We start from the raw sequence: 20,657 nt of genomic DNA on the forward strand, positions 1-20,657 counted from the left end.
ACAGGCACAAAAATAGCTTCTTAGTCACAATTGGAAAGGAAAAAAATATGCAGTTTTAGTAGCACAAACTACAGGTAAGGAGCAGGGAGCCAGCAGAGCCCCTGAGGCTGAAACACACAACACCCAGGGACAGGCACAGGGAGCCAGGCTTGCTCTTAAAAACTCTTAAAGAGGGTATTTTGAGCTACCAGTGGGAATTATGTGTTTTATATTTCTATTTTTAAGGCACAGTTGGAAGGGGGAAGGGGGAAAATAAAGTCTTTGGCACATGACTGTAAGGATTAAACCAAGGGGAGAAGTGGGAAGGCTTCCTGTGTTCAGTGAGAAAGCTGCTGTAATGATAAATATGTGACTAAATAATTGTGTGGGTAATAGGCACTGCAGGAGCTGGCAGAACAGTCTTTAAACACTGGATAAATGAAGCCCTTTTCCTTCCAACCCCTCTTCCTCAAAATAATCTGCCACTTCCTGAGGACTACCCTGCTGTTACTCAGTTATTCCCAGGGAACTTCCAGGTGACAATGCCATCAGCACACAAAATGCCAGTGTCCCTGGGGAAATGCAATGCCAAATGGGAAAAGGAAAAGGGGAAAGGGAGGGAGGAGCTGGTTTTGTGCTTTTATCACCCCCACAGTCCTTGAGGAAATTTGCTTTCCCTTCTGCCTGCCCGGCACTGTCCCCACAGCTGCTGCCACCTGTGCCAAGCAGAGGATGCTTAATCCCCTTCCCAAAAATTGGGCTTTGCAGCCTTTAATGCAAAAGGATCTGGTGCCTGGGACAGCAAGTGTTTACATTAAAGAAGTGGCCTGGCTCTCAGTGATGAAAGTGTCCTTGGAGAGCTCCCACTGTGTGTGCCTGAGTGAATCAGTGCCTCCAGCTCCTGCAACTCAAGGACTGTGACATCCCAGGACTCCTTGGAAATACCAGCCTCTGCAGGCTCATGGTCACAGCAATATGGCAAGAAAAGGCTTAATTAAAGCACAGATGGCACAGTGAGCTCGGTGGGAAAAGGCAACGAGGGCAGGAGGAAAATAAATCAGAGTAGAAACTTCTCCCCTTCCAAGACTCCAGATGTGACTCATGAACCCTCCTAGCCAGTGCCAGCCAGGGGCAGAGCTGCTGGGCAACTCCAGCTCCAAGGCAGAGCCCATTGAGTTGCTAATCCAGGGACTCTACTAGCACCATTTGCTAATTGGCAAAGCAGATTAGTCTCCAGCCCTACACGTGTACTCTACCTGCTCAGAGGCAGCATCCTGATGGGCAAAGCAAAACACTGCCTGTTTGGTCTCTGCTCAGTTTAGTTCTGTAATTTGGTGGGGGGGAAAAAAGCATATTCACCATTCCAGCCCATCACAGTGGCTCCCTGGAAGGCACATCCAGCTTGGGGGCAGCACTTGAAAGCAGATTTTCAAGGGGAAAATGATGTATTTTGGTTTTTCTGCTGCTTCTGGTCTCTCCTAAGTCCTCTGCAGCACCAAGGTTTGCATTAAAATATTTAAACTTCATGTATAAGTCCAGCACACAGCTGGTTGCCTGGGTGTTCACACTTCACATGGCAAACAAGTGGGGAGAACAAAGCATCCCCAATTCCAGGAGTGCCACATGAATCCACCCTTCTGCTGCCTTCAGCACTTGCTACAGCAAATAACACCATTTCAGTAAATACAGAAATGCTTTCAGCACTGCACCCTCTCACCTCAGCGTCAACAGAGAGTTTAGGATGCAAAGCCAGCATTAGAAAGTTGGAAGAAGAACCTACAGCTTCTGCATCCTCTGTTTGGATTCCAGCCCTAGAAATCCCACCCACAGGGAGAGTCCTGCCTGCTCTGAGGATGCCAAGGGTGTGCTGTGAATCTAGCTGCAGGCTCCCTGCCTTTCCAGCTCAATCCCTCTCCCAAAGGAAAGGAAAAAAAAATAATCCATTTGAGGTAAAAAAAAAAAAAAAAAAAAAATAAAGTGGTAGAAAAATGCACTGAAAACTCAGAAAACACGTGAGTTAGGAGAATCAAACCACTTTAAAGTTCAGTTAGGATATCATCACTGACCACCCACATCATCACCATACTCCTTCCACACTGTTAATTACTGTTAATTGAGACAGCAACACCCATTCACAAAAGGGATTTATGGTCACTTTAGGACACCAGACTCCTACAAGCATTTCAGCCAAGAGCATGCACACCTTCCCCTGCAAATCTGCCTCTTCACAGGACCTGCAGGTCCTTGTGGAAAACCCTGCTGCTGTCACCAGGGCTGTGAAAGCATCTGCTGGCCCATGCACTGGACGTGACACACAGGAGGTTTTTCTTCCACACTAACAGATTTTCAAGCCCAGCTTAATCTTTCATGAGCCTTATCCTCAAGTCTCCTTTCATTCAGGTTTCTGAAAGTCTGATCCTCTAACTCAGGCATCCAGTTTTCTGTATGGACCCCCCATCACACACAGGGCTCCATCTCAAGCCTTATTTATCACACTGCAGCCTGCAGAAACTCCTGTTTGTAGGGACAGAGATGGGAAACAGCTCCTCTGCCTCATACAGCCTTTGAACCAGACTGTGCCACATTTAAGATCTTCCCAAAAGAGCCCAGAAACTTGCATACCAGAGAGATGACAGACCAAACAGAACTGTATTGTTATCATCCTTGGCAGCAGTGCTCCTGCAAACCTTGCCATGTTTCAGCAGTTATTGATGGAGATCAGCACCCAGTGGGGCTGCACTGGTGCTCCAGCACTTCCTGACATCTTTCCTGCTGCTGTAGTTGTCCAGTAGATGTCAAAAACAACACCCCAAAACCAGAAGCTGTAGAAACCTCCTGGCAGGGTTCATATACAAGACCCAGTTCCAGCACCTGTGTAGGTGCTGTAGCCCTAAAGTCACACTGATTTTTTGTTCTGATCCAGACCTGCTTTGGCAGGATTTCACTCTGAACTTGAGGCTCTCCTAGAGCTGTCAGACCTTCAGGGGACACAGAATTTGGACACAGCAACTGCCCAGGGTTAGGGACTGGTTCCTGGAACAGCTGCAACTTGTGCTTTCCACCTTCCCCTCCAAAACAGGAGCAATTCTGCACCTTAATGTACTCGGGGAGAGCAGGAGGCCACTGCTGTCCCACTGAGAGCCACAGAGTCCCAGAAGGGTTTTGGGCTGCAAGGACCTTTTAAGGTCATTCAGTCCCCAATGCAGGGACACTTTTCAGTGTCCCAGGCTGCTCCAAGTGCTGTCCAACCTGGCCTGGCATGGACCTGCTGCATGGACCTGTCTGGGCCACCTGGATCTTGTCTCTTGCCCTTGCTGACCAGAGGCACACGCACAAAAAAGAAAATGATGCTGAAAAAATGGAAAAAACCCACAAGACCTCTTTCCTTTTCCACCCCACAACTGACAGAATCCCTTCTTTTCCCTTCCATCTTCTGTTTCTTTGCAGCAATTCAGCTAAAATGAACTCAGTCATCTCTCATACCCCTCTTCTAGCACCACTCAAGCACCAGGATGACAAACCAGGCAGTAACAGGAACCCAGAACAATTTTAAAGCAGCTCACTGCCCCTGAGGGTGCAGGCTGGAAGCCTTGCAAGAGCTTTTTGCACCTTACGTCCCCACCACAGGTTCCCAAGCTCCTCTGAAAGCTCTCACTGCCTGCAGCAGTGGCTACAGAAATGGAGTAAAGCAGTGTCCTCAAACCCCACAGCAGGATGAGGCAGTCTGGTCTCCCCAGAAGCACCTTTACCCCAGCTCATCTTAAAGGTTGTTTTAAACAGCACAGGAGACAGAAACCTCAGATGGGAAGGGTGAAGGAGGTAAACCCCAAATGGGAAGGGTAAGGGAGATAAACCCCATATGAGAAGGATGAGGGAGGTAAACCTCAGATGGGAAGGATCAGGGAGGTAAACCCCAGATGGGAAGGGTGAGTGAGACAGAAACCCCAAATGGGAAGGGTGAGTGAGACAGAAACCCCAAATGGGAAGGGTGAGGGAGATAAACCCCAGATGAGATGGATGATGGAGGTAAACCCCAGATGGGAAAGTTGAGGGAGGTAAACCCCAGATGGAAAGGGTGAGGGAGACAGAAACCCCAAATGGAAAGGGTGAGGGAGGTAAACCCCAGATGGGAAAGTTGAGGGAGGTAAACCCCAGAACCCAGTGCTCACACAGACCCGCATGCACCATTCTGTGCTGACAGCTGCACACTCTGAAGGACCCAAACTGCAAGCCACACAGCACTTTTTTATGCTCTTTTGTACTCCCCCCATCACCTGCCACCAGCCAAATCAGCGAGTGCAGTTTGCAAGGAGGGGAAGTGGGGAGGAGCAGCTGCGGGGGTGGTACCCGTAGATGTCGAGCACCCCGATGAAGGAGTGCTGCCTCACGGTGCTGTGCAGGGCCATGTTGATGTGCTGCACGATCCAGGTGAAGAGCTGGGCGTAGATGTGCTTGGCCAGGGCGTTCCTGGCGTTTTCCACCTGGTGCAGGGTCATGCTCTTCACCAAGGTCTCGGCCGTGGTGACCAGCTTGCGGTGGCAGAGCCAGTGCTGCATCTGGCTGTGCTCCACACCCAGCAGGCTGCAGAAGCTGCTCAGGTGCTCGTCCTCGCTCTGGCAGGGGGGACAGAAGCAAAGTCAGCTTGTCTTTAAAGACCCAGCATGCTGGTTTGGGTGGGGTTTAATGGAGTAGGATAGGGAAGGTGTTAAATTTGTAGTTACAGGTTCTGTACAGTATCACTGTGCCCTAGGTTACAAAGTAAAGATGTGCCCAAAAGTTTGTATTCTATCACCATCTGCTGAAACCAGGTGGGGCAGTGATTATTGTCTCTGTGGTAGGTATCTTCTGCTAATGGGCCAAGTGACAAAAACCAGGTGGAGCAGTGATTATTGTCTCTGTGGGAGATATCCTCTGCTAATGAGCCAAGTGTTAAAAACCAGGTGGGGCAATGTTCTTTATCCTTTCTACAGCCAGGAGATATCTCCTGTTCATGGCCATTGAGTCCCAGTGCATGACTGATAAAATTCCATCATCCCACTGGGAGATGCTCCAGCCAGGGGGAGGAGCCAAGCCTTTCCTACCCAGAGAAAAACTGAGATTTGGAACAGCAAGCCAGCCCTTATCCACTGGTTTCCAGAGGATAAGAGCTACCAGACCTTTCTACAGGATCACTACTTCAACAAAACCACTTCATCTGCACTGCTGCCACCACCCTAACTAGCAGGGTGTCAGGTTGTATTCTGACTGTCAGTGGTTTATTTTTTTTCCCTATTGTACTATTACATGTACTTTATTTTTCTCTTTTTTTTTTTTACTATTAAATTGTTCTGACTTGGAGTCCCTCACTGGTTTTACTTTCAAACCATTATACCCTGCTAGGTTGGTGGCACCCCAAATTGACATTTTAACACCCAAATTTGCAGATCTGCACAAGGAATGGCAGCTTTTCACAGCTGTCTAGGGAAAGCTGTGTCACTGCAATGGAAAAGGAGTGACACCCATCCATCCAGTGACACTCATGCTTGTGGAAGGGGTGGCACAGCTCACACAGAGCCCTGATGGTGGTACCAAGGCTTGGCCCTGCTCTGGTTATCCTTGAGCTCTCAGCTCTCCCAAAGAGCAGATTTCCACAGAAAAAATTATTCCCCACTTCACTCTTCTTCGAGCTGCAATTACACTTTCCCACAGAGCAACTGTGATTATGCCTCAGACTAAACCTTAGGGTATGCCATTCCCTTTTACAAAATAACTCCATCCTGAACTGACAAAATTATAAATCATGCACCACCAGAAGGGCTTAGGCTTTGCACAATTAATAAAATGAAACATGAACTTCACTTTCTTTAATGCAAAGTAATTCCCTCCCCTCTGAAATTAAGACAAAGCAGTTCTGAGTCTCGATTATGGTCAGATAACAGCATTGCCTTTTGGAAAATGAGAAAACAATTTCCCCTTCCTGTGTGTAATAATACATATCTATGGGGAACAAATTGTTTCCAGATAGGTAAGTGTACTTAGGAATTCTGGATGGAGCTAGGAATAGAGAAAAAAAGAGCATCTTACAAAAATTCTAGGGTGTTTTATTGCTATGATACCTTTTTGACCACAGAGTCAAGGTTGTACCAGAATTGATTCAATACCTTGCAATTGCATTTGTAGGTAATTAAACAATATAAACTTCATTAACTGAAGTCAACATTGAAGCAGGCAGCTTTCACACATCCATGTTGCCAAATATCAAATAAACCACCCCCAGCATCTCACTCATTGAACACCACATTATCTCGAGGGTAACACTAAAGCATGTGCAGAACCCTTTTAATACTTTAATTAGAAAAAAACTACTCAGCCTGGGATTCAGTGATAATTTACAGGACAGTATTTTCCATATAATTGCTTTACTTTTCCCCACCTCTGAACAAACACAGAAACAGAAAAACCACCTCTAAGGCACCTTTAGTGTTATTTATTTTTGCTAATTAACCATGCAGGGCTCCTTTGGCCACATTACAAGCAGCAGCTCTGTAGCTTTGCCTGGAGCAAAGTGGTTGTAAAGCATCACACCTTGTGCTGCTGTCACCATCAGTGGCACAAGTCCCCAAGACCCCACAGTGGGAATTCTGAGGAAGCAGGAAGAGTTAAATGTGGGTTGGGATGTGAGGGATGAAAGCAATTTTTGAACCATCTTGCTTACAGGCTGGGTACAGAGAGGGAATAGTGCATTATTTCCCAGCAATAATAAACAAAGCAACTAGGAACTCCTGGTGTGCTTTCAAAAAAAGGCCAAGAAAACAAGGAGGAAAAGGTATTTCTCCCAAAGGTGACACAAAAGTGCAGCTGTGCTCATGAACATGGGCTGAGCCCCCAGCACACCAAGCTCCCTTCTGGGGGTGACCTACCGACACGCTGCAGGCTTCCCCATCTCTCTCCCCTTGGATTTCCAAGTTCCCCAGGTGCAGAATGGCAGCAATTATCCTAAAAATGGTCATCTGATGAGACTCCTTCACTCCTGCGGGAACAATTGATGGCTGATTGCAACAAGGGAAAATGAAACATGGTTTCAAGTCTATTTGAAGGCGCTCGCAGTGTTTGATTTCCTTCCGAGGCAATTGGTTTTCAGAATCATGAGGCTTCTGCTGATAAACACACCATAAACTCTCAATTTTAGCACGGATGGGTTTAATACACACAAACCCAAGGATGCTGCTCCACAGTGATCAAACAGGATCAGAGTTATAGGGGCTCTGCAGCCTTCACAGAACAAGGAGCTGCTTGTCTCTCATCACAGTCTGCTGACAACCAGAGCACAGAAATTACAAATTACTGCCAAAGTCCCACAGAAAGGAGGGAAAATTAAAGCCCTGCACAACGCCTCCACACTGGTGGCACAGCTGGATGCAGCAGGGAGGTGATGGGGAGTTCTGCCTTACCATCCCCATCTCCACAAGGTCTTTACTGGGGGGTGCAAGATGTTATTGCCTTAAATATTTCATTTATATATTGCCTTATCTATTTTTCTTTACAGGCATTCCCAGCAGGGGCTTTGCTCAGCAGCAGCCTGCACATGGCCTTCTTGCTGTATCTTGCATTTTTTTAACATCCCAGCTGGGTTTCTGTGTCCCTTTTGTGTTCAGGGCTGGTGCCCTAATTATCCACCCAAGGTCTGAGACATCACCTGCTGGTTTCTGAATTATCCAGAGCTTCCCTTTCTCTCTCTCGGGACATTTCTGTTATCAGCACAGTGAGAAATGTTTCAAGGTTACTGAAAGGAGCAATGTTCTGCTCTTACTTGAAACTGGAGTTAAGCCTGGCCAGGACTGGGGCTTTGCAGACAAATTTGACTTCTTATTACACACAAAAAGGCAAGACTGGAAACTGTAGGGGTGATTTAAGGAAGGAAACCACTGAAGGAAAACAAGGAAAAGCAGAGGAGCACGTGAAGAACAGAAAATCATCATCAGACAGGCCCAGGAGGAAGATGCTCTCACAGGGATTCCCAGGGACCAGCAAGGAGAGATCTGGGGAGCCAGAGAAGGGACTGGGAAGGAAAGAGAGACCCCACATGCCAAGGGGATGGGGAGAGAGTTCTCTGGGGATTACAGTCCTGTGGACAAGTCTGGAGCAACCAGGGATCGCATTTTTTGAATAGTTAACAGAAGTAACACAAGCTGAAGAAGAGGAGGGTAAAGACAAGACCCCAAAGAGAAAGAGATGAGGCCCATCTAAAACAAAAAGAGGACAAATTTTGGGGGAAACTATTGCAGTTGTACAGCTCACAGTGAGTCCCCCCACCCACTGCAGGCAGAGCTGGTCAGGGGATTTCACTCTGAACATCATGAGCTCCTCTCCCAGCCTGTGGAATGGAACAAGCCTTGGTTTCAGATAAATAAACTGGCCACGTTTTCCCTTCCAGATCAGTTTTTTCCTCCCAAAGAGCTCTGCTGCAGGCACAGGGCTGGACACAGCTCCTGCAGCTGCCAGGCAGGCGTGGGCTCTGCACAGCAGGGATGCACTCTGCTCATTATTTCCAGGAATCAGCTACTCTGATCCAAGAAGTGACATCACCCTCAACCACAACACAGCCTCAACTGCAGAGTAACAGCTCTTTTCCTGCTTGTAAACAGGGTGAAAAATAGCAATTCAATACTGCAGCCTGCTTTGGCTTCAGAATGGTTCAAGTTTCCCTTAAATTCAGCATCCTTCTCCATTTCACTGCTGCTTCACAGACTAGGGACACTGCTGTACCTCCTACTAAAGCACAAAGTAAAGCCAACTAGGTCAACAGGAACATTGTAATTCAGGCAAAACACTGAAAACAATTGGGAAAGACTTCTGCTGTGCAGGATTTGAGCAGATCAGTCCCTTACCAAGCAGGGTGAAGGCATGCCTGGTTTTCTCAAAGTCAGCAGCATCATCCACACCATCAATGGACGTGTCCCCTCCCTGAGAAGTGTAGAAAAAGTCTTCAGCACATGCTAGGAGAGAAGGGAGAGGAGAAACACGTCAGTGAGCACACACCAGCAGCAGCCAGTCCCCAGAACCCCACTGGGATCTCTGTCCCCCAGCCCTGAAGGGCACCTGTGTCCCCTGAAGCACAGTGGATGGAGCAGAGCCTTGGTAAGGGGCTGCAGCTGCTCCTTGCAGTGATGGAACCTCTCCCCCTGCACAGCAAGTTCAGCCAGGGCAGTGCTGTAGTGTGCCTGGGATTCTAGGAACAGATCATCACATGGGGGAAGAACATTCCAAATGCTGCTTTCAGTAATGCCTCGTGCTGTTTGGCACATCCATGGCTGATTCAGGCTCTTTAACACCTTTTCTACACAGAGCCTTAATCCTTGGGAGCAAAGGGAATGGAGAGTGGCTCAGGGCACCTGCATTACACCACTTTAACACCTGTGCTGTAGCAAAATAACTCCAGGATGACACCACTAAAACCTGTGGAGGCTGAAAGGTATCTCTTTTTGAACTGAGGAGGAGTCATCAGCCAAAACCCACCCATTAACACAGACAAACATATTTCCCAAGCATCATGAATGTAGAGAAAAAGCCTGCTGTGTACCACGCCAGCCTAGTGGTAACCTTTAAAAACACTGCAATCTGCACCTTTCTTAACTCAAATTGCCACCAGAACTCCTCATCCCTCCCCAGGCACCCCCACAGGCTTCTGCATTAGCTGTCTGTAAATAAAACCATTTAATTATTTTTGGCATATAAAGCCCCGTGACCCGGAGATTTTGGCAATTCCACTCATTGCTGGAGCACCAGGGACAAGGGGCAGGAAATGCTGATTGGGGTCAGGCAGACAATGCCCCTCCTGGTCCCCCAGCACAACAGGAGCTCACACTCACAGCTTGGTGTGTTCCACATCACCTTGAGAGATGCAGCCAGGGCATCAGTTTTCAACCTTAAACTGGGATCTGCCTCTGCCTCAAGTCATCTCTGGTACAACTGACTCCAATCTGAACATTTCAAGATCTCTGTAATTATTTTAATGACCACGCCAGCCCTTTGATTCATTGCAAACAAATAAAACACATTCCTGCCTTGCACCACTGCCCAGGCATCATTAGGCTGGACACCACACTTCAAAAGGCACTTGCATTGCACATCACCATTTAAAGTCAAATATTTACTTTCTAGTTTACAATTAAGCCTTTAGGATCACTCTGACTGAAGCCAACACTGGTTTGCTGTGCTGAGTTCATGTATGTTTAGAGACTCTTTTTTTGTTTTTCAGCATCTTGCAACATAAAAGGAAGTAATAACAATTCTTTGTATGTGCAAGGCCCAAAGGAGAAGCAATAGCTCCTGTTTTTTATATGGAAAAAAATACATCCTCCTCCATGAGTAATAAATAAAAAGTGGATTTTCACATCAAGAAACCTCTTGTTTTGTACAAGCCTTGGGAAGACAAGGTTGACAGGTAAGTACAGCTCACACTCAGGAAATAAATCTGAGTTCTGACTAGTCATCTTCAAGCAAGCCAGTAAATCCAAGGCAAAGCTGGAAATGAGAAACATCACTCAAAAGAAATAAAAACAAGTGAACTGTGCAGCTCTGCACCCACAGACCACCCAGCAGCAGCAATCCCAGGGCCAAGGCTCAAAGAGGAGCAACTCAGGAGCCACCTGCCTGTCCCCACTGACACACCTGACACACACTCTGGGGAGGTGCTTTTCAGCAAGTGAGAGGGCAGGAAACACCATGGACACACACCTCCACCTTTGGAAAGAGCTTCTTATCCAGCACCCTTTGCATACCTGTGCGCGCTGTGACAAATGCAAAGTGCCACCGAGAGCAGCAGGAGACTGGCAGGCACTGGCACCAAATTTTGATTAGAAATGGCCCCAAAAAGGCTTTCTTGCAGGCTAATGGCCCTGGCACCCACTCCTCCTGCACTGCCAGCTGCTGCCATCACACTCATCCCTGAGATGCTGAGAGCCACAAGAGCACAAAACAGAAAAACCTCTCAGCCTCCAGTCCAGTCACCACAAACGCAGAGGATGCTTTTAGAGAGCTGTGATGGGTAGGACTGGCACTTCCCCTGATCCACATGCTCCCAAAAAGAGAGCAGTGGTTTCACAGCTGGAGCTCTCACACGTCAACTCATCTCCCAGATGGAGCTGAAATGATTTGTGTCTGAATTTTAAGATGTCAGCAAGCATCATCGTTACCCAGGGCATGTTATTAAAAATGAAGCACACAGGCATGGCATGAGCTCTTGAAAATGGTCCATGGGATGTGCTCTGTGTGGTCAATGTGCCTGCAGTGACCCAAAAGGTCACTGAGACAAGCTCAGAACCGCCTAGAAACTGAAAGCCCCTCTCCTCATCTGCCATTCCACATGGCAACTTCTGCAAGAGCCTGTGGTGGGATCAGAACCTGCCTTGCTCACTACTCAAAATAGGTAAAAGCCTGGTTTGAACCTTGCTTTTCTCTCTAAGCAACAGCAAATGTTCAAGATGAAAGAATAATTAAAATTCAGCCCTGTGCCACCTGCTGCAAGTGCAAACCCTGTGAACCAGGTGCTCTACAGAGGTTTTGCTGCAAATCCTGAGTAAAAAAAAAACCAGCCCATCCCAGGAGTTAGCCTTTAAATAAAGAGAAACATAAAGAATTCCAAGGACAAAACCCCTCCTGCCAGGACACTGGCCAGAGCAGCCCACACTCACATTTGGTTTAAAACACACACTTTATGCAAGGCTGGTACAATATTAACACATGATCTCCCTGCACCAGCTGGAATATACCACAGAAATGGATTTGCACTGCAGCTCTGCTGCTGATTTTTACAAAACCATGGAATCACAAAGGAAGGGACTTTTAAAGAGACACCTTCCACTGTTCCAGGTTGCTCCAAGCTCCATCCAACCCAGCCCTGGGCACTGCCAGGGATCCAGGGGCAGCTACAGCTGCTCTGGGCACTGCCAGGGTCTCCCCACCCTCACCCAAATTGCCACATCCCTGGTGAGGGGGTGAGCAAACCTGTGCCCCACCCAGCAGCACAAACCTTTCAGTCCCATCTCCCTGCCCTCCTCCAGTGCCTGGGCACACACAGGGACCTGCAGTGACCCCCCCACATCCTCCAGCCACCCCCAGACCCAGCCAGGGACTTACTGAGCCCGAGGTCTTTGAATTCTGGAAGGCTTGAGGAGGCACAGAGCTGGTAGAAGATGTGGTAGTTGCGTTCATCCTCTGCCTGCAGGGAAATGCTGAGTTACCAGGGGCACAGAGCAGAGCTCCCACCCCCACACTGCTGCCCCCTGAGCCCAGGGACACCCCAGTGCCATCCCCTGCCTCCCATCTCCCAGACCCACAGGGACACCAGCACAAGGATGCTTTCCTTGCCACCTGGGAGAATGGAGGTTCCCAGCCTGACCCACACACACTGGCAAAGAAAGTTAAAAACCTGTATTGCACATCTGGCAAAAAAAGTTAAAAACCTGTATTGCACATCTGGCAAAAAAGTTAAAATTCTGTGTTGCACATCTGGCAACTAAAGTAAAAATTCTGTATTGCCCATCTGGCAAAGAAAGTAAAAATTCTGTATTGCACATCTGGCAACTAAAGTAAAAATTCTGTGTTGCCCATCTGGCAACTAAAGTAAAAATTCTGTATTGCCCATCTGGCAAAGAAAGTAAAAATTCTGTATTGCCCATCTGGCAAAGAAAATAAAAATTCTGTATTGCCCATCTGGCAAAGAAAGTAAAAATTCTGTATTGCCCACCAGGCAAAAAAAAGTAAACATTCTGTGTTGCACATCTGGCAAAGAAAGTAAAAATTCTGTGTTGCACATCTGGCAAAGAAAATAAAAATTCTGTGTTGCACATCTGGCAAGAAAAAGTAAAAATTCTGTATTGCACATCTGGCAAAGAAAATAAAAATTCTGTATTGCCCATCTGGCAAGAAAAAGTAAACATTCTGTATTGCACATCTGGCAAAGAAAGTAAAAATTCTGTGTTGCCCATCTGGCAAAGAAAAGTAAAAATTCTGTATTGCCTCCCACATTTTATCCCTCTCTGGAATAACCTTAAATGAAGCAGCAAGCACAGAGCTGCAAACCCACAGTAATGTAAAACAAGGTGGTGTGCTCTTCATGGCTTTCTCAAAGTTGTCAGTTTTTTAAGATTTATGTAGCTAGGGCACTCTTTTTTTTGGGTAAGGACAAAATTTTTGCAGTAGCTCCTGATCTGCATCCCAAGCAGAAGCCAAGGAAGCCTCTCCTAAGCCAGCACAAGAAACCCAAGGGATGTGCTGTGGCAGAGACACCAGCCTTGTCACCCCTCTCCTGCCCCTGAGTCTCCAAAACTGAGTCTCCAAAACTGAGTCTCCAAAACTGAGCACTGCTGCCAGTTTGTTCTCCTGGCTTTCTAACAGCTCTCCCAGGTACAACCTCAGCCCAGCACGAGGCTCATCAGGCTGGAATCACAAAAAGCTCCAATACTGAGTCCAAAGAGCTGTGTCCACCAAGAAAGTGACAGGACAAGGGGACAGAGCCTGGAATTGTGCTAGGGGAGGTTTAGTTTGGCTATTAGGATTTCTTTATGGAAAGAGCTGTCCAGCCCTGTCACAGCTGCCCAGGGCAGTCCCTGGAGGGGTTTAAAAGCCATGGAAGTGGCACTTGGGGACATTGCACAAGAGCATGGAGGGACAGCACAAGGGGGAACAGCTTTCCATTGACAGAGAGTAGGTTTAAATTGGATTTTGGGGAGGAATTGCTGGCTGGGAGGGTGGGCAGGGCTGGCACAGGGTGCCCAGAGCAGCTGTGGCTGCCCCTGCATCCCTGGCAGTGCCCAGGGCCAGGCTGGATGGGAATTGGAGCAATTTGGGACAGTGGAAGGTGTCCTTGCCATGGCAGGGGGTGAAATGAGGTGATCTTTAAAATCCCTTCCAACCCAAACTCTTCCAGGATGACGATTCTGTGATGGGCATGGCAGTGCTGGGGATGACTCTATGGTTCCACTTATAAATGGATATAACTAAATGACTCTATGGTTCCACTTATAAAGATTTATTTATTTATTTATTTTTAACCCACAGAAAATACCCAGACTATTGAATTCCTGGAATACAGCACCCAAAATAAAGAAAGGAAAAAGCCCCACAGCTCCTCACCTGAAACACAACCCGAGATTTTTCCAGCAGGTACGTCCTCATGTTGGCACCAATGATGTGGTATTTTTTATCAAAGCCAATCTCAATGTATTTCCCAAAGCGGCTGCTGTTGTCATTCCTTGTTGTTTTAGCATTTGCAATGGCCTGCATAAAACAAACAGAATCAAACATTAAATTTTAATTTAATTTTTGCATTTTTTTTAAACACTTCGATTTCCAATCAGTGTTACATAAACAGTCACAGGATTTGAGGAAAACCCCCTCCCAGATGCAGAAGCCAGAGGAACAGTGTGACTGTGGGGAAGGGCTCCTTACTGAAAATGTGATTTCTCCAGGGTTTTTATAGAAGAAAAAAAGCATACAAACAGCAATGATGATTATTTGTACAGCAAATAAATTATTGCAACCCAAAAGCCTGAACAATGCTGAGCCTTATAGGATGCTCCCACCTTTGCTCACAGTCAAACACCAGCACCTTCCCTGGATGGGTTTCCTTCCCCCACAAGTCTATTTAACTCAGGGTTTTTCTGCAAACCTGGCAGTTTTCTTTTATGTTTTTTTCTGCATAGGCAATGTTCTCATCAATTTCCAATAAAGACAGGCAGGTTGCCTGGCCTCAGCACTTAGAAATTACAGCCAGGACTGAACAGAGGCAGGGAAATTAGAGCAATAAAATTCTGGGGTCATATAGAAGAATGGTGTGCACTATGAATTTTTTTTCTTAGACGGTTTTAAGTGCCCCCTGGTATTGCAGCTGCATTTCTCAGAGGCAGATGGGTGAGGAAAGGAGCAAGCTGTCAGGAGCAAATCTGCAGAAAACCAGCTGTGCATCACCCTGGACCAGCCACCACCTCTCTGTCTACCAATTTTGGCACGAAACACCAGGATGGGAAACTTCCCTAAAGGCTGAGCCAAGCCTAAGGTTAAGCACAGGACAGCACCACACTCCACTAAAGCAGCACTGCTGGCTCCTGCCTTGAAAAGATCACACGAGCCTGAAGTGCTTCATGGACTTTGGAAAAACCCAAAACCAACTGAAGGTATTTCAGGACTCCAAAATCTGTTGGGAAATGGGATTTTAGGCACGCAGACATTTATTTTTAGCATCTGGCTTCAGTAAAAGGAAACAAAGCTGCTTTTTCCCTTTATTTTGTATTTATAAGAATTCTTTTCCTTCAGAGCAGGGATTTCCCTATAATGAGGCTCATTCTCCAATATCAACATCCCAACAGATCAGCCAGGATGGAAAATCCCTCTCAGTCCCAGCTGTGCCCAATCCTCACCTTGTAACCAGCCCAGAGCTCTGAGTGCCACATCCAGCCCTTCCCTGGACCCCTCCAGGGATGGGGACTCCAACACCTCCCTGGACAGCCCCTTCCAATGCCTGACCACCCTTTCCATAAGGAAATTCCTCCTAATGTCCAGCCTAAACCTTTCTTGGCACATCTTAAGACTACGTCCTTTTGTCCTGTTGCTGCTGCCCAGGGGAAGAGGCCAATACATGATTGATAGCAACAGAAAACTAATAAAAATCTAAATTAATTTTAACATCTCAGATTCTTTTCTGTTCTATTTTCTATTCTATTTCTATTCTTTTCTATTTCTCACACAGATTTATTTTCTATTCCGTATTTGTCCTACAAAGGGAGGAGATTAGGGGGAACCATGCAGTGACGAAGGAGGAAGATGATAAAACACTAACAGTGCATAAAACACTAACAGTGCCAGCTGCACTGCTTGGGTTCTCCATTCTGGAGCCATATCCAAGCCCAGCTCCTGGAGATGTGCTGAGGATACTCAGACTCATCTTTAAGGTACAATTGGGGTGTTCTAAATCAGGCTGTTGGTGCATCTCTGCATCCCAGCCCAGCTCCAGGACGCTGTAAATCAGACCTGCCTCACAAATCCCTGGGGGTTCCCAGAGAGACAGAGCAATCAGTGCAAGCAGGGCAGAGGCAGGGAGCAGGTTTTACCTCCATGATGGGGCTGGAGGCCAGGACTTTGGCCTCGATGTTGGTGTTGCTGGCGGAGCCGCCGACGGTGGTGAAGAAGCGCATGGCGTACTTGGCAGAGACCGTCTTGCCCGCCCCCGACTCCCCGCTCACGATGATGGACTGGTTCTTCTCATCCCTGGGCAGCCACAGCAGAAAAGTTAATAAAAGCTCAGTTTGTCTAAGCTAAGCGTTGCATGCTCACCCTGCTGTTACAAACACTCGTGGGTTTCTTGTGGATTGCAAAAGTAACAGTCAATAATGCTTTGCTTGGTTGGTGTGGACAGAAATGTGAATTCTGTCCCCATCTGCTGAAGCTGGGTGGGGCAGTGCCCCTGATCTCCTGGCACATACTCTCTGCTAATGGGCCATCTTTAAACCAGCTGGGCAATCATCTTTATCTTCCCACAGCCCATCCTCCCTCCAGGAGATATCTCCTGTTCATGGCCACTGAGTCCCAGGGCATGGCTGATAAAATTCCATCATCCCACTGGGAGATGCTTCAGCCAGGGCAGGAGCCAAGCCTTTCCTACCCAGAGAAAAACTGACATTTGGGACACCAAGGCACCTTCTTTCCACTGGATTCCAGAGGAAAGCCAGACCTTTCCACATCATCCCTGGAGCTTCAGAGGAAACTGCACCTTCTCCAGGAGCACTGCTCCAGCTGAGCCACATCTGCCCCTGCAGGAGGATGCAGCACCATGGAATGGGACTGTGCCACCACCCTGACTGACTGACTGTGCCAGCTTGGATTCTGACTCTGGCAGGGTTTGGGATTGTTCTTTGTAATATTTCTATTTCTCTTTTAATTTTCCTAGTAAAGAACTGTTATTCCTAATTCCTCTATCTTTGCCTGAGAGCCCCTTAATTTCCAAATTATAATAATAATTTGGAGGAAGGGGGTTTACATTTTCCATTTCAAAGAGAAGCTTCTGCCTTTATTGACAGACACCTGTCCTTCAAACCAGGACAACTGTGACACTTCCCAGAGAAAACATGAAGGACACTGAACATCTCCAGAGGCCTGCAGAGACAGCAGGAACTGAACCCCTGCATGAAGCACTGCTGCCTCCTCCATCCTGAGTCTCTGTGAAGCAAATTTCTTACACACCACAACAGCCCAGCCAGCCCCTCCTGCTGGAGGGACTGGAGGACTATTAACAGGTATTGGCAGAGTATCAGCTCCTAGTACTGTATATTTAATTTTACCCCCAGCTCCTTCACACAGGCACTTGAGATTCTGCTCATTAAAACACAGTCAAGTCAGGAAACTTGCTTTTAGGACACAGTTACCCAGAAAGATTCCTCTACGCTAAAAACACGTTAAAAATACTGAAGCTGTAAAATCAAGCACCCTAAAATTGGGACAAAGAAGAAGTCACTTGGTTATGCAATTACATGAGTATCAGTATTTTCACACTGAGCCTTGCACAGAGCAGAACCTCTTCCAAATGCCTTTTTCCACTTCCAAAATTAGTAATCCACACAAAACCCACTGCACAAGTCACCATGGAAGAGCCAGTCCTTCCCAGCATGGCACCCACCACACACACCCCAGTAATTAATCTGTTTAACATGCTTGAGCTGCAAGGCAGAGGAAGGGCCAAGGCAGTAAGAGGAGCTCATTTCCAGAATTACATCCCTCCAGGAAAAGTTTTGCTGGCTCCAGGGCCAAGATCCTCTGCTGCAGTGGGATTCACTCCCCTCAGCACACAGCAAACCCAGCATCTCTGCAATCTGGCTGCAGATTTTGGGAAGGGCAGAGTTTTCACTGCAGGATTTGCTATAAGCTCCCAAAATACCCGAGCTCTTGGGTAAGCTTTAAGGACGTAATTGAGTGTGTTTTTAAGTAAGATCAGCTTAAGCTTCCCAGACTCTGCCCTGGCTTTCATGAATCACAGCTGAAAGCAGGCACAGAAAATCCCATACAGAAGTACAACAATAAATTTATACCTCACAGTTCCCTTGACATCAGGAAATACCATCAAAACACATTTTAATTTAAGATACTCAGTTCAAGTTTATACCAGAGGAGGACAAAAGCTAAATGATTGCCATACACCACTTTTGTACTTTCAACAAAGACACACCACACCATTGCTTCCCTCCACTGTCAGGCACAAACATCCTAATTCCTTCTTGGATCAAGGTAATTGGTTTGAGAGGAAAACCCTCAGCCAAGTCACGTGTAACATTTTGGTGCAAACCACAACTTTGGGACGCTTTCAGCAGCAGCAGACTGACAAGATAATTTCCAGCTCTATTTTTCAGACACCAATTCACAAAGTGTGTCTTAATCCATCCCTCAGCCAAGCAGTTCCCCTGGGTACCAACCAAGGAAGGCAAGAGGAGCCTCCAACCATGCCAGCAATGAGGCAGCAGTGCAGGAACATGCTGTGAGTGCAGCACACCCTCAGCCAGGCAGCCAAAATCCCAGAGCCCATGACTCATCCTGGCTGGGGACAGCCTGCTCCTGCTAAGACACAGCATCCTGCCCTCAGCTGGCCTTGGCAAAGCCAGCTGGCAGGATCCAGGCACGCCAGTGTGCCAGTCTCACACCTCTGGGCTTGCACAGGTGAGCAAAAAAAAACCTGTCCTGGCAGTACGAGCTGTGGGCAGCCAGCAGAGGAAACACAGTGCCAGCTCCACAGAGGGGAAGAGAAACTCAGCAGCAGCCCCAGAAGGGGTGAAGCCACAGCAGCAGGTCCTGGGACAGATGCTGGTTGGACTGAACTCTGACTCAAGCTTCCCCACGCTGTGATCATCTTCACTGAGGTGAGTTGTCAATCTCTCCTTCCAGGGAAAAAGTGAAAGGAGGAGAGGAAATAGCCTCAAGCTGTGCCAGGGAAGGCTTAGTATGGATATCTGGAATAATTTCTTGATGGAAGGTGTTGACAAGCCCCAGCACAGGCTGCTGGAAGTGGCAGAGTCCCCTGGAAGTGTTTGAACCAAGTGTGGCACTTGAGGACATGGGGAACATGCTGGTGGTGCTGGCTGGCAGCTGGACTTGATATTAAAGGCATTTTCCAACCTTAATGGATCCACTGACTCATGGACAACCTCCTGCTGAGGTCCATCAGTGAAATCCCACACTGGCCATCAGCAGGATCCAATAGACAAAATTCCTGCCAGCTGCCCATGAAGGGGCCTGTTCATCCACCCTTGCTTTGGCACAGGCTGCAAGGGTGGATGAACAGGCTGCCCCTGGTCAGAGGTGAGGGAGAAGCTGAAGGGAGATGTGACAACCAGAATCCCTCTGCAAATGCAAAGCTAGCTTAGAGCTACACTTGCCTAAAAGTTACTTCAGAATTATTGTTTCCCACTCTGTTCTGCATGACAGGTATTGGCCAAGTGGCACATTTCAGATAACATCTCCCTGCCACTTTTCTCTTAAAACCATAAGATAAAAGCTCCACCAGTCTGGGAGTGAGTCTTCAGCTAAGTGATGCCAAAATCAGAAAGGATGCATTGTTTGGCACCCAGACAGCACTGCTGCAAGGTAGTATTTGGTAACCCATAATTTTTTTCTATTTAAGATTCACAGTTATGAGTTCTTGTTACAATTTTGACCTCCTTCATAACTTCTCTGTCATCAGCTGCTGGGGAGGGCCAGGCTGGTGAAAGCAGAGACCAACTCACCAGAGAGCCCAGCTAAGGACCAGCCCAGACCCACATCTCCCCTGGGCTTCAGACCCATCACAAAAACACCTTTAGGTGGCATCCTGAGTGCTTTATGCCTCCCTCTGGCTTGTCTCTTTTTACACAGACGTTTGCCAAAAGACACTGAGCCCAGTGACAAAACTATGGCCAGCACAAATTGCTGCTGCTGCAGCCACTCTGCCAGGTCCCACTCTCCCAGAGCTTCTCAAGAACTTGCACAAATGGCTGCAATATGAAATGGGCCAGGTGGGCTCTCCGTGGCACAAAAAACTTTTGGATTATATAAATAACAGAAAATGAAAAGAAAGCTGCTCTTAGCAGGCCACTCTGTGTTTGCAGTAATGTGTCTCTTCTGGGTGTTTTTTGGTGGATAACGCATGTTCAGACATATATTTTCCAACTTTAGGAATAAAAGCCTTGAGGAATAAAGGCTGCAGAGCCTTTCCCTTCTTCAGTGTCCAAGTAAAGTGCTGGTGCCAGCAGGGGAAGGTCGCTGAATCCCACAGAGCAGCTGGCAGCACACAGGATGCTCAGGCAGCAGAAATGGTTAAAGACAGGCAGGAGGTGTTTGTGTTCAGAGTGAAACAAAAGATATTGAAATGTTTGGCCACCATGCAGGCACAGTGTGCAATACAGCTGTTTAAAATACATTCAATTTTGGCAGTGCCAGCGCAGGAGGAAATTATTCTTGAAAAGAACCTGGATAAAATGAAGGGTGAATAAGGACTGCAGTGCTGCCCCAATTTCTGCTGGGACTGGGGATTCTCCTGTGCACCTCAGGGCTGCCACCACAGCTTTTTATGCTGCCACAAAGTGCATCAGGGCTCCTCTCCCCGTGACACACAGCTCACACCATGCTCAGGCTGGAAAACCAACACCACAATCTGGGCTACACCCATCAGAGAGGCAAAC

General features: G+C 47.4%; 1 protein-coding gene across 2 annotated transcripts in view; it reads right to left on the reverse strand.

Moving 5' to 3' along the window:
* The window catches only part of MYO5B (myosin VB), a 154,939-nt gene that overhangs the window by 80,915 nt on the left and 53,367 nt on the right, over positions 1 to 20,657 (reverse strand). For both annotated transcript variants that reach the window (XM_079330329.1, XM_079330328.1), the window contains exons 5-10: positions 16,068 to 16,224; positions 14,095 to 14,238; positions 12,097 to 12,178; positions 8,847 to 8,954; positions 6,879 to 6,988; positions 4,327 to 4,592 (exon numbers count right to left, since the gene is read on the reverse strand). In XM_079330329.1, the coding sequence (XP_079186455.1) occupies positions 4,327 to 4,592; positions 6,879 to 6,988; positions 8,847 to 8,954; positions 12,097 to 12,178; positions 14,095 to 14,238; positions 16,068 to 16,224 (867 nt within the window). The remainder of the gene's footprint in view (positions 1 to 4,326; positions 4,593 to 6,878; positions 6,989 to 8,846; positions 8,955 to 12,096; positions 12,179 to 14,094; positions 14,239 to 16,067; positions 16,225 to 20,657) is intronic.

This window comes from Erithacus rubecula (genome assembly GCF_903797595.1).
Source record: "Erithacus rubecula genome assembly, chromosome: Z".
Lineage (NCBI taxonomy): Eukaryota > Metazoa > Chordata > Aves > Passeriformes > Muscicapidae > Erithacus > Erithacus rubecula.